Consider the following 13,450-nt stretch of genomic DNA (forward strand, 5'->3'; position numbering starts at 1 on the left):
GGAATGTAAAATGGTGCAGCCACTGTGTTTAGGGGTTCCCCAGAAAGTTAGGTATAGAATTACCATATGACATGGCAATCCCAATTCTAGTTATAGAGCCAAAAGAATTACTCTGGGGACAAGAACAGATATTTTCACACTGATTTTCAAAGCAGCATTATTCACAACTGCCCAAAGATGGAAGCAACTCAAATATCCATCAACAGATGAAAAGATAAAATGTGGTATACACATATAATAAAATATTACATAGCCATAAAAAGGAATGAAATTCTGATACATGCAATAACATGAATGAAACTTGAAAGCATCGTGTTGAGTGAAATAAGCCAGACACAAAAGGACAATAGTATGATCATATAATAGTATGATCTCACTGATATGGAATAATCAGAATAAACAAATTCATTGAGTTAGAGACTAGAGTGCAGGTTACTGGAGACAGGGATGGGGGTAGGGAATGGGGAGTTAATGCTTATTTGGTATACACAGTTTCTGATTGCTTTGATGGAAGAGTTTTGGTAATGGATAGTAGTAATGGTACAACATTTTGCATGTAATTGACACCACTTAATTATATATATGAATGCGGTTAAAAGGAAAAAAATTAGATGTTTTATATATATATATATATATATATATATATATATATATATATATATATATATAAAACTAGAATCAAATCATGCGTAGGACTGTAAAACACAAACAGTGAACTCTAATGTAAAGATGCAAAGTATGGACTATTGTTAATAGCATAATTCCAATCATATTGTTTCATCAATTTTAACAAAGTTACCACACTAATGCAAAATATTAATAACTGAGAAAACTGCATGTGAGGCATATAAATGGAAACTATGTATTTTCTGCATGATTTTTCTATAAACCTACAACTTTTCTATGAAAAAAAGACAATTAATAAAATAAGCAAGAGAAAAAATTAAAAATAAAAGAAATCACAGAAGAAGTGATCTTTGTGGCTTTAGCTTAGCTAATGATTTCTTAGATAAACACAAATAGTATGAAATGTAAAGGGTAGTTCTGATAAGACTTCATCAAATTTAAATCTTTTTCTCTTCAAAACCTACTTTAATAAAACAGAAACACAAGTTTTATTTCAGAGAAAAAAATGTATATCCACATACTCTTCAAAAATGCTTGCAGAAGTGTATTCATAAGAGTCCCAAACTGAAAACAAACAAATGTCCATCCACAGGTGACTAGGTAAACAAACTCTGGAAAGCTTTGCAATGGAATTCCACTTAACAAAATACAGGAAGAAACTGATTCACTTAAAATGGATGAATATTCAAATCATTAAGCTGACTGAAAGATCTGAAAAAATGTATACAAAATTAATTGAAATGGAAAAAATTATAGTGATAGAAAGTAGACAACTGATTGTGTGTGTATATATATATATATGGATTAAAGGAGAGTTGTATTACAAAGGGAATTGAGGAAACTCTTGGGGTGATGGAAATATTTACCTTGCTTATTGTGATAGATTTTGCTGATGTATATGTAAGTCAAAATCATCACATTTTACACTTTATATATGGGCAGTTTATTGTATTTTAATTGCATTTCAATATTTCATAAAATAGAGCATATTTTTCTAATTTTTACCAATCTAGTAGAATAAATTTAAATATTTTATTTTGAAAAAAAGAAAAAAAATGATCAAGTGCTACTGCATGAACCATCAAGTTCAGTTTCAACAATATTTGGGAAAATTATCAATGTTTAGTGAAAACAAACAGTTATTTTTCAACAGTGCTTTAATAGTGGGAAAATATTTTTATTTTTAAAATATATTTTCTTAACCAGACTCTAATAAACCTGGAGACCACAACATTCTCAGGGAATATTCAGACAATTCTCAAAACATTCTTTTGCAAATCAAGATCTTTTATCCTGTATAAGGAAGAGATATAATTAACCCCCAGATAAATTAAACAGGCTGAATAAACCAATATTTAAACCTCTAAAGCAGAGGGGAGGAATACATCTGTGATTAAAAATACGTCTATTTTGTTAACAATCAGTTATTGAAAATACAGTATTCTAAATGTTTTTGTTTTGAACCATGTATTAAAGAATTCATGTTACTAAGAGATCACAGGAATAAATAATTCATACTGTGATACACAATCCTTTGCTTATTCCATTATTTTTACTTAGGTGAAAGCAATGATAACTGAAAAACTCGTCATTAAATATCAGCATTACATAGTATCTTGATGCTTTTCTCCATCTATCTTTTAAATCTGAATGCATGTAGAGGTTTGATTTAAATCTCCATTAACCTTAGTGTGCTAATAGAGCAGAACCTGTCTTTTATTCACCGCTGTGTCCGAGATCATTTAGCACAGAATCCGAATCTTAAGAATTAATGAAGAGACTGTAGGTTTGACTTAGTATGGCTTTTAAAATTCTTTTCAATGAGTTTTTAGAAAATAAACATCTAGAAATTATAGAAAATAGGTCTTTATTTGTTTCATACTGATACATGCTTGCAGGCATGACAAGAGGGTAATTCCGGGGCATCTTGATTTGTATGGATATGTTTGACTAAAAGCACTTTTAAATGGTTGAATATGAAGAGGCCTCAAAGGTGTCTGTCTTTCTTTAATTTCTTTATAAATCAAGAAATTGAGTTATCGGGGATACAGGTCATAAGACTAATTAGTGCCAATATTAGGACTAGCATGTTAAACTCATATTGCCCTATATGAAACAATCTGTTTGATAGTATTTTGGAAATACCAAAAACTCATTTCTAATTTGCTCCACTTTCTGACTACTTACATTAAAGGTTTAGTGATAATTCCATAATATCTCAAGTGAGTTGAAAAATATTTTTCCAAAATGAAAAAAAAAATTCCAAATTAACAGTAAGTTACTCTGGGAAAATTTGTTTCCTATCACTTTTTAGGACAGTTGAACAAGCCAGGGGGCAATCTAAAGACTTTCTCTCGAAAATGATGGGGGGGGTTCCAGTATAGATCATGTCTTGGAACACTGAAGTTTTTGTTCATTTCAGTCCAAGGTAAATAAAAGAAAAAAAAAATAATAAGGTAAATTTTAGTTTAAAAACACATAGGTAGAAATATAAACAAAATTGTTGAAAGTTTGAGAATTTGTTTATCATTTGCTAAAGGTATTGATCTGCAAAAGAAATACATACATGATGGTAAAATAGCAGAACCATTATTACAACAAAAACATTTTAAACAAGGTATCAACCTAACTCCTCTGTGTTCTGAATAATATCAGGTGTTGTGTGTGTGTGTTGTTTTTCTTTTCCCCTAGTAAGTGAGATGGTAATAAATGGCTTTCTTGGAAGATGTCTAACTTTAATAAATTAAATCAGTAACTTGTGAAAGAATCAAAGTACCTTTTAACCTTAAATATTTTTATAATCTTTTTCTTAGAATTGTTTAATTTGTCCCTCCTTGTATTTCTTCACAAATAGTTTACGAATATGTAAAACATTGTAGCTTTCTTGTGCCTGCTTTTGAAAAAATAGTTGCTTTTTCAAGGCATTCTCAATAAGAAAATGCATCTTTGTTTCATAGTTACAATCACATTCTCCAATAGAAATGTTTTATGGGTAAAAATATCTTTTACATAATGAATTGACAAGTGTGTCCTTTCAAGCACTAGAGAGACTGCAACATTTATGATTACTAAATTTATTGAAGATGATTTGAATTTTCTTCCTTTTTTATTAACATTTCTACTAAAGTATTCTATATTTCATTCAATGACCTAAGGTTGACTGTGAACGTTTCATTTACATTAGCCATACACTTTCCAAATCTCTTGTAATTATGACATCTTTTTATTTATTTTAACTACTCTTCTTGTGGAAATTTCCTTTTTTAGACAATAAATACCATTTTAATGAAATGTAAGTGGTGATTCATTTCACTGTATTGAAAATATTAGTTCATACCTTATGAGTGTATAAAATAATTCATCAACACAACTTGAATAAGAGATGAAAATGCTCACTATATTTCTGAGACACAAGACCATAAATCCTAGAAAGAAACAGGTAAAAGTCTAAGGAGATATTGACTAATTACTGATAACTAATACAGTTCAGTTGAAACTGTGTTTTGGTTTAAATAATGCAAAAAATGTCAAAATTCTCAGGATAAGCAATATCAAGACCGTTAAATATGTGGCATTGTGAAATGCCCCACAATATCCACTAGATGTCTCTAATAACTGACTTTGAATGGCTGCATTCATTTTAAGCTTTGCATCAAATACTGAAACATGAATTGCTTATGCATTTTTATTTTCCTACAAAAGTTCATATTTTTTCAAAGAAGAAAATGTTTCAATAAACATACAAAATAAAAAGAACTTACATTCAATATCAAGGTACATGCTCTTTTGGTGCCCTCCAATTCTACTTGCAGCTTCACAGTCATATCTCCCTGAATCTGACAACTTCACGTCTTTTATATGCAGTGATGAGCTTCCACGTTGCCCTTTAACTTCGATACGGCTGTCTGGGCTCTGTTTACATTGATTCAGGAAAAAGAAAGATTTTATACTTGTTTTGTGAAAAGTCATTACCAAACATATGGAATTTATCATATATAGATATACAGTGAATGAAAGTAATGTCTTACCCGCATTAAAAAGAAACTTTAAAAAAATTAATGTAACTATACTTGTAAAATACTTTTTTTCTACTGCAAAACAATAATTTTTTGCCATCAGTTTTACCTCCTATAATTTGTATTGGCTTGCATGAAAATTACGTGTATTAACATGTAAACATGGGTTATCAATCTCTTATTTAATATGTTTTTTGCTTTTTTAAAAAGCTTGAGTGTTGTTCTTGGAAGGATCTCATTAGCTTCTAATTATGATGCTTAAAGACATAATGAAACAATGACTATTCAATGCTGGTTAAAACCTACTAATGAAAATAACATTTCTCTTGATCTTATTTTCATATTTCACCATTTAACGAAATGTGTAGCAAATGTATAGCAAGGCTTAAAGAAGCATTAATAATTTTCAATTTTACATGACTTTGACAGCATTACTTCTAAGCAAAACTTGAATCACATGCATCATAGATAAGTGATTAAAACTGTGGTCAGGTCTATTTAAGTCACCCTAGGAAAGCCATGGAAATAATATGGAAATGATTAATCCCTTACCCTAGGAATACTGACTCAAATCAAGTCATTGCTTATAATTTAATGTTCTATAGAATATATTTCAAATGGAAATACTTGTATTCAACATAATTACTATACCTAGAATTCATTTTCTTAAAACCACATAAAGCCATTTATAGCTCACATATTAAAACATACAAAAATAGTTTACACATTGGATTTTACTTCATACAATCAGAAAGTATAACGAACTTTTTATCAGTTTATAATTAATCTGAAAACTTTACTTGACAGTTATTGAGTTGATTCTCTTAATTTTTCAGACTTGATTGCATCAGCAAAACATTGCATATATCATGCACGTATTGTTTGACAATAAAATGTTTGCTATTTAATTGTCTATAGGACTTTCACAGAAATTTCAATACATTTGTGTTATTTGTATTATTAAAATTTGGTGTTTATCAAATTGTGACATATTAATATCAAAAAGATTGTTTCACAACTTTTTAAAATGTGAAGATGTTTAGAATACAAAAATTTATTTGGGTTGTATTACACAGGTTAGAATAGGATTTCTAGGCCAAAATATATTCCCCATTCCTGAGTATTGCTAAAATAATAGTAAGGTGAGGTTTCCCAAGAGGAAAAGCATTCTCTTCTCCAAATTTTTAATATTCTCAGCTGTCAAACCTATTTATTTAATTGACAGAAAAGTAGAAGAAAAAAAGCAAAATTTCATAGAAGTGAAAATCAGAATGTTAAAATGCAAAAGATTACCAGTTGGTTATACACAGTAACTACTTTTCTATAACTAAATAGCTAAATTCTTTCTTCAATACTTTTGTGCACTTCCATCCAGAATTTGCCCCTATTCTACTGTTCTTCCTTCTTTATATACTTACTGCCCTTGTCTTTCATGACACCCCCCCCCCCCGAGTTTTCTCCCAGGGTTGCCTCTGTCATGACTTCTTGGTCTTTACTGCAGACTCCTCCCTCTCTGGAGTCTGGCATGGCATTCTGTTCTGGACTCTTCTCTTTTGTCAATGTACTTTGCTTGCAGAATCTCATCCCCTCCCACACTAAAGCTGATGATCAGAGCTCACTCTGTATCCAGCCTAGATTTTCCTTTCCCTGAAGTTCACATTCAGATATCTTACTTCCAATGCATATTCACTTGATATGTGCCTAAAACCCAGCACATGCGGATCTGAACTCATCAGCCGTTCCCCCGACCCAATCTGCTCCCATCCAGTGCTGTTTCTTTTCAAAAATGATACTAATTCTTTTCCCTGTCCCATGCTATACCATGTCATCAGTCATAAATCAGTTTCTGAAACTTTTTTCCTTCTTTCCTTCCTTCCTCCATCCCTTCCTTCCTTTTATAAATGTTGAGAATTCTCAGTCTGTCATCATGCTCAACATTATTAATTTCAATTTTTAACAATTATATTTCTGTAGATCTATCTGTTGTCTGCTTCAACCATATACAATTCTGGGTCATGCTGCTATTGACAGGCTTCTCTTTATTGCAGAGAGAATAATCACTCTTAGGCTCAGTGTGACCAAATAAAATTTCCTGATTGTGCAAAAGCCATTGACATTAGGTTATTTCTTATGCTTTTCAAGCAAAAAAAAATCATTCCAGCTGCAGAATTTTTTTCTTGTGTAGCTAAGAATAAGTATTTTTTTAAAAGACAAACATTTAATTCTCCTAACAGCTCTCTGTGAGCTTTTCATCTCCCTTGCTTTATAATCATAAATAACACTGTATTGTCTCCAAAATAAAACTCCCATCCCTCAGCCTAAAGTTCAAGGATGTCTAATTTAGCATCATCTTTTTCTCCAAGTACACCTTCCAATTCAGATACCATCAATTCCAATTAGTTTGAATTACCTTGTACTGTCATGAATATCCTGCACTTTCTATAAAAATCTTTGCAGGCATGTCTCAGATCTTTCCCTTTTTTTCTATAACATATTTTCATGGAAGTATTCTACCATCTATTCTTTAGTTTCTTATCCAAATGTGTATTTATATTCAAATTATTCCTTGATTACCCTAAATAAATAAGTGCTTCTTCTCTAAACTATAATTTGTTGGGGATGCATTGTTTTTATTAAATTCTTGGAGGAATTCAGATTTTATCCCTGAAGGTGACATTATAATTGAGTGGATATGATAAAATTTGTTTGGTGCCTCTTTTAAAAGGCACTTGGAATAGTGCCTAACACAGATACAACAGATTGTAGTAGTTTTAGAAAGCAAATCAAGTTATGGCAAAATTTATAGGTTGTTGAGTAAAGAAAATGCAATCATTCAGCTATAACTAGAAGTTAAATTCTGAATTTTAGTTAACTTTATTGGAGTGTGATAACATGCCCTATTAATAATGCAAAGCAATTCTAATTTTTCCATAAGGAAATATATTGTACTTTCCCAGTATCGAAATGTGAAATTTAAGGTCACAATTTTCTTCCTTTGAAAGTATACAGGTTCTTTGTTATTTCAGTTTAAAAATTATACGGTTTCCCTTGTGGAAAAAAATCTATTTTATACAAATTCAGCACTATTTAGTGAAAATGTTGGTAACTAAATGTTATTATCACTGTGTCTGAAATTATTAACAGAAATTCTAGAAAAAGAGAAACTGGGAAATTTGTGATTCCCTAGGAAATTATGAATCATTTTCAGACTCAGCATTGGCTCTGCATTGATGTAGAATGTACATTCAACTAACCTACACCAAAAGACCAAATTTGGTCCTTCTTATACCTGACATTCTAAAGGACATTTCTCACTTTGTGCTGCAAAAAGGCATTACTTGTAATGGAAAGAAAATTCATTTATAACTTGGCTTTGATTCAACACTTACTGAAGATTCATTTAAGACATTTGATATTTGATTGAGACAGGCTAATGGACATATTAGCTGTCTCCTAGTATTTCCACGTTCTATCACTGCACTGAGTAAGATGATTAGAAAGAAAAGTGTCTGCACATTATTATTCTTATCCTTTACAGAAATGCACTATCCTAAATTTGATTTAATGTCATATTCTTTGCATTTCTAGAAGGTCACTGCTCATTTGAATGGTATTTCATATTTTTATAAAATGACTACTTGTAGAGATAGTTTACTGTCTTTTCAAGTGTCCCTTATTGAACTGCCTTATACTGTCATGAATAGCCTGTGCTCTCCATAAAAGTCATCACAGACCTGTCTCAAATTTTTCCTTCTTGAGTTTAGTTCCAACATGAAAAATTTGGAAATTTTAATTACTGGGCAATTGAAATTACGTAACTTGCTATGTTTGTATATATATTTTTTGTGACCTTACCTGCCTAAACATGTATTGTCAAATTTGGAATTGAAATAGAGTACATTACACCTCTGATATAGACAGAATCTGTTATCTTTCTTCTATACACTCGTGTCCTTCCTTGAAACTTTTCAGTCTTTGACCCTTTCAGCCATCTGAGGAGAACTGAAGATCATGTCCTTTAGTCACCCAACAAATGTGAGTTATTTTGTACTGATTCTACAATAAGCAACCAGGCACTGGAGAAATGGGGATGAGTAAAATAGCATACTCTCTACCCTTATGGGATTAAAGTTTAGCAGAGAAGTGACATATTAGTTTAAAAATATCATTCAAATACACTGTGAAAAGTACCAGTTTCATACCGGCGGTTAATAAAGGGGGGAGCGGGACGGGATCAGAAAGAAGTTAGCTGAGGAAGCCAAGTGTGGATTGAGATCTGAAAATGGTAAAACAGGAGTGGTAGTGTGGAGATAATTCCAGGCAGAGGCCCCCAGAATGCATATAAAGAACTGACAGAAGCAAGGGAAGTGCAGCAAGACAGCACACAGCAGCAGTGCTGAGGTTGGAGAGGTAAATGTGGACCTCACACAGAGCACAAGATCAAGGCAGACACCCACATCTGCACCCCGGAGTCTATACTCTCTTTCTCTTATTCCTAATGACCTTATATTTTATTAAATGCAAATTAAACTCTACTACAAATTTTTAGAGGTAGAGGTATGGCTTAACTGATAAATACATAAACCAAAGAGCAAGCACTCTACAAAGGCCTTCATTACCCAAACTAACTTCTCAAAAGTGTGTTACTATCATGTTAACTTGCCCAATTTCTGTGGTCCCAGAAATAATTTTAAGCAGAGATTCTCTTCCTTCCTTATAAGATTACTATATTTACTATCAGCATTAATTCTCTTGATTCTGTGCTTGCTCCTGGTTTCCTCATATTCCTCCTATTTTGATTTCATGAACTGAACTTTTGTTCAATTATCCTACCTCCTAGCAGTGGAAATGGATTTAAAGTGTAATATGCATAATAATACTTAACTCATGTCGTTTTTTCACTAGGTCCTAGCATCCTTTTCTTCTTTTTGCATATGTAGTTAATAATTTATTCAACAAATAGGAATAGAATATGATAACAGCTAACACGTAAAATAATTATACTTGCTAGACACCATTCTGTCTTTTATATTTATTGATTCATTTATTCCCTTTAGTGACATTATGAGGTTGGGGCTCTCATCACCCTCATATTAAAGAGGAGGAAATTGTGGAAAAAGAAACATTAAATAAGTTGCCCAAGTCCTACAGCTTATAGGTGACAGCAGGTGGATGTCCAGGCTCTCTGGTCCTGGAGTTCATTTCTGAGTCAATCTGCTATGTCGCTTACCACCTGAACTACAACTACATAGTTAAACTACATATTGTACCACAGCTAGGCAACAGGTACCTATGATGGGCTCTGGGGACGACAAAATGCAGAAGACAAGCTAGGGCCTTGGTCTCTCCATCCATATGGCTTAGGGAGAAGAATGAGAAAATGTAATGTGGGAAATAAACAAGGAAAGATGAAACACAGGAGGAACACCTAACACATACTACATAAGCCAGGAACAAACTCCTGTAGATATTTCTGTTTAAAGAGAGTGCTGAAGGATAAGTAATGTCAGACACAAAAATCAGTTACATAATTTGTAAGGACCAGTATGAAATGAAATGTGGGGCTCTAGGTTCAAAACTTATTAAGAATTTCAAGACAGTGAGCACGGCACATTAAGTGCAGGGTCCTTCTGAATACAGGGCTCTGCACAACTGCACAGATCACACACCCATGGAGCCAGCTCTGACAAGGCACAGAAATACAAGGAAATAATTATGTTTCAGGTAACAGGAACTATGTAGGCCTGGACATGAGTGAAAATTGTCATGTTCAAAGAGCTGAAATAAGCTCACTGAAGCAGGCACATTCACAATGAGGTGAAGAGGGTTTAGAAATGGAAGAAATTGGAGAGACAAACAAGGCAACCATATAGAGCCTTAGAAGCCAAGGGAAGACCAACATACTAGTGAAAAGAAGAGCAACATCATTATCCATCAGGGAGATAAAAATCGAAATCACAATGAGATACCACTTCACATCCACTGGAATGGCTATAGTCAAAAAGGCAGACAATAAGTTTTGGCAGAATGTGCAGAAGTTGAAGCCCTCACATATTGCTGGTTAGAATGGAAAATGGTACAGCCACTTTGGAAATAAATGTCTTTGGAAATAAAGTCTTTCTCAAAAGGTTAAAAATAGAGATAGCATATGACCCAGAAATTCTACTTCTACATATACGCCCAAGAGAAATGAAAACATATGTCCATACAAAAGCTTATAAATGCATGTTCATAGTTATTAGCATTATTCACAAGAGCCCAAATTTGGAAACACCCTGAATGTCCATCAGTTGATGAATGGATAACTAAAATATGGTATGTATAGACAGTGGAATGTTGTTCAGCAATAAAGAGAAATGATGTACTAATACGTGCTACAATGTGGATGAGTCTTGAAAATATTATCTTAAGGGAAAGAAGCTAATAACAAAGGCATATCAAATGATCCCATTTATATAAAATGTCCAGAGGAGGCAAATATATAGACAGAAAGTAGATTAGTGGTTTCCTAGGGCTGGGAGAGTGAGAAGATTGGAGGGTGACAGCCAATGTGTGCAGAGTTTTTATGGGGATGATAAAAATATTCTAAAATTGACTGTAGTAATGGTTTCACCACTCTGTGAATATGCTAATGGCATTTAATTGCACATTTTAGTAGGTGAATTGTATGCAGTCTAAATTAGATTTCAACAAAACTGTAAACAAATTAAAGCCATGAGAAGAGACTAGGTATCTCCTAAGAGCAACTGAAAATACACTTGAAAACTTTAAGGTAGGGAAGCAGGTGAATGCATCTATCATTTGAAAAGATCACTCATGCTGCAGGTTAGAGAGGTGGAGGGAGACCCATGGGAAGTATGCCAAACTGATCCTGCACAAGAAAAAGGTACTGGGAAAAGGTAGTGATAGTGTAGAAGGAAATAAATAAATGGATTCCAGAAATATATTGAAGTGGAATCTGCAGTGTTTAGTGACTGATTGGATGGGAGGTAGTGGTGAAAAAAAGGTGGAAAGGAATATTTACAGGTTTCTGTCACCCATGCCAGGGTGGGAAAAATTTTCTATCATTAGTAAGTTAAAGTATGTATATAAAATTATACATATGTATTTAAATAGTCAAGTTTTAATATAGCAACTACATGTATTTTAATAACCTGCAGACAATTTACCCCATATTCTAGAATCACAATTTTAAAATAATATTTAAAATTAAATGTTATCCCCATAAAGTCAAAGTAGAATAAACATTTCAGTGATCTTTTTATTAAAAATAAATTAGAATAGGGGGAGGATGGCAAGATGGTGGCATAGAAAGGAATGGAATTTAGTTAGCCCTCTGGAGCAACTAATGAACAACCAGGAACAACTAGTAAATAATTTGGAATAATTGCTGGGGGACAACCATGACTGTCCATACATCATAGAGCAACCTGGATAGGGAGGAATGCCTGAGATCACAGCATAAAATCTGTAAGTAAAAACCTCAGAACTGTGCCAGGAGCTCCCCCTCCCTCCCATGGCAGGCTTAGCTTCAAAACCTCACTGTGGTAGAAAGCAGCACTCTCCCAGTAAGTGAATATAGCTCAACTGACCTCCAACTGGGGTTTTAATTAACAAATGTGGACTGTTGAATACAAGTTACAAACCCCCAACAAGCAGAGAGAGGCTTTTAGTGATGACTGACTTTAAAGAACCAGAAGCCTCATTTGTCCTGGGAAGGGGAGCCCAAAAGACCAGGTATTACCTCTGACTGATGAGTGAAACTGGGGGCATGTATAGGCTCTAAAAGGGGGCTTTCAGTCCCTTTTTCTCTCTCTCAAACTGAAGGGGTCAGAGGAGAGGGCCTCAGCCATTTTCAGTTCATAGTGCTCTGAGCCAGACAAGGGTGGAGATAACAGAGTCAGAGAGATAATTCAAATGCAAATGATAACTCCCTAGGGGGTGTATCTTCCCTAAGAGTAAGGAAGTGGGGCCCAACTTTCCCTCCAGAACCCTTCAGAGCCTGGGAAAAACAGCCAAAACAGAAACTGAAGGGGCCACATCTTCTTACACCAGTAAGGAGCAACAGGCTGACAGATGCCACCTGCTGGGCAGGTTAATAAAAGCACAGTGACTTGAGATCTCACAGGAAAGTCTGCCATTCTTCTAAGACACATGCTGAATATAACCCCATTCTGAGACCTGAACCTGTTCTGGTTGGGGAAAATCTCACTAGGATAACCAAGGAAACCAGATGCCTAGATAACAGAAAACTACAATCTATATTAGGAAAAATTAAGATGTGGCCCAAAACTTACACCTCAATCAAGATACAGTTGAGATACTGTTTCATTTTAATGAAATAATCTATTAAAGATTTTCAAAGAAATATGCTAAATCAAATCAAAGACCAAATCAAAAAGTTCAGGGAATATGTAACAAAAGAGATGAAGGCTATAAAGAAAGCACTGGGTGAACATAAGACAGAAATTGGAAGTCTGAAAAACAACTGGCAGAATCTATGGAAATGAAAGGCACAACATAAGAGATGAAAAACCCAATGGAGACATACAACAGCAGATCTCAAGTGGTAGAAGAAAACACTCAGGAACTGGAGAACAAGACACCTGCAACCCTATACACAAAAGAACAGATAGGAAAAAGAATCGAAAAATATGAGCAACTTCTCAGGGAATTGAAAGACAACATGAAGTGCATGAACGTACATGTCATGGGTGTCCCAGAAGGAGAAGAGAAGGAAAAAGGGGCAGAAGCAATAATAGAGGAATAATCAATGAAAATTTCCCATCTCTTATGAAAGACATAAA

At 33.6% G+C, this 13,450-nt stretch overlaps 1 protein-coding gene across 1 annotated transcript in view; it reads right to left on the reverse strand.

The window, feature by feature from the left end:
• NCAM2 (neural cell adhesion molecule 2) overlaps positions 1 to 13,450 on the reverse strand; it is a 571,781-nt gene that overhangs the window by 156,988 nt on the left and 401,343 nt on the right. Inside the window, exon 9 of the mRNA XM_037833245.1 lies at positions 4,389 to 4,539. Within this exon, the coding sequence (XP_037689173.1) occupies positions 4,389 to 4,539 (151 nt within the window). The remainder of the gene's footprint in view (positions 1 to 4,388; positions 4,540 to 13,450) is intronic.

This window comes from Choloepus didactylus, chromosome 1 (genome assembly GCF_015220235.1).
Source record: "Choloepus didactylus isolate mChoDid1 chromosome 1, mChoDid1.pri, whole genome shotgun sequence".
In the NCBI taxonomy this organism is placed as follows: Eukaryota; Metazoa; Chordata; class Mammalia; order Pilosa; family Megalonychidae; genus Choloepus; species Choloepus didactylus.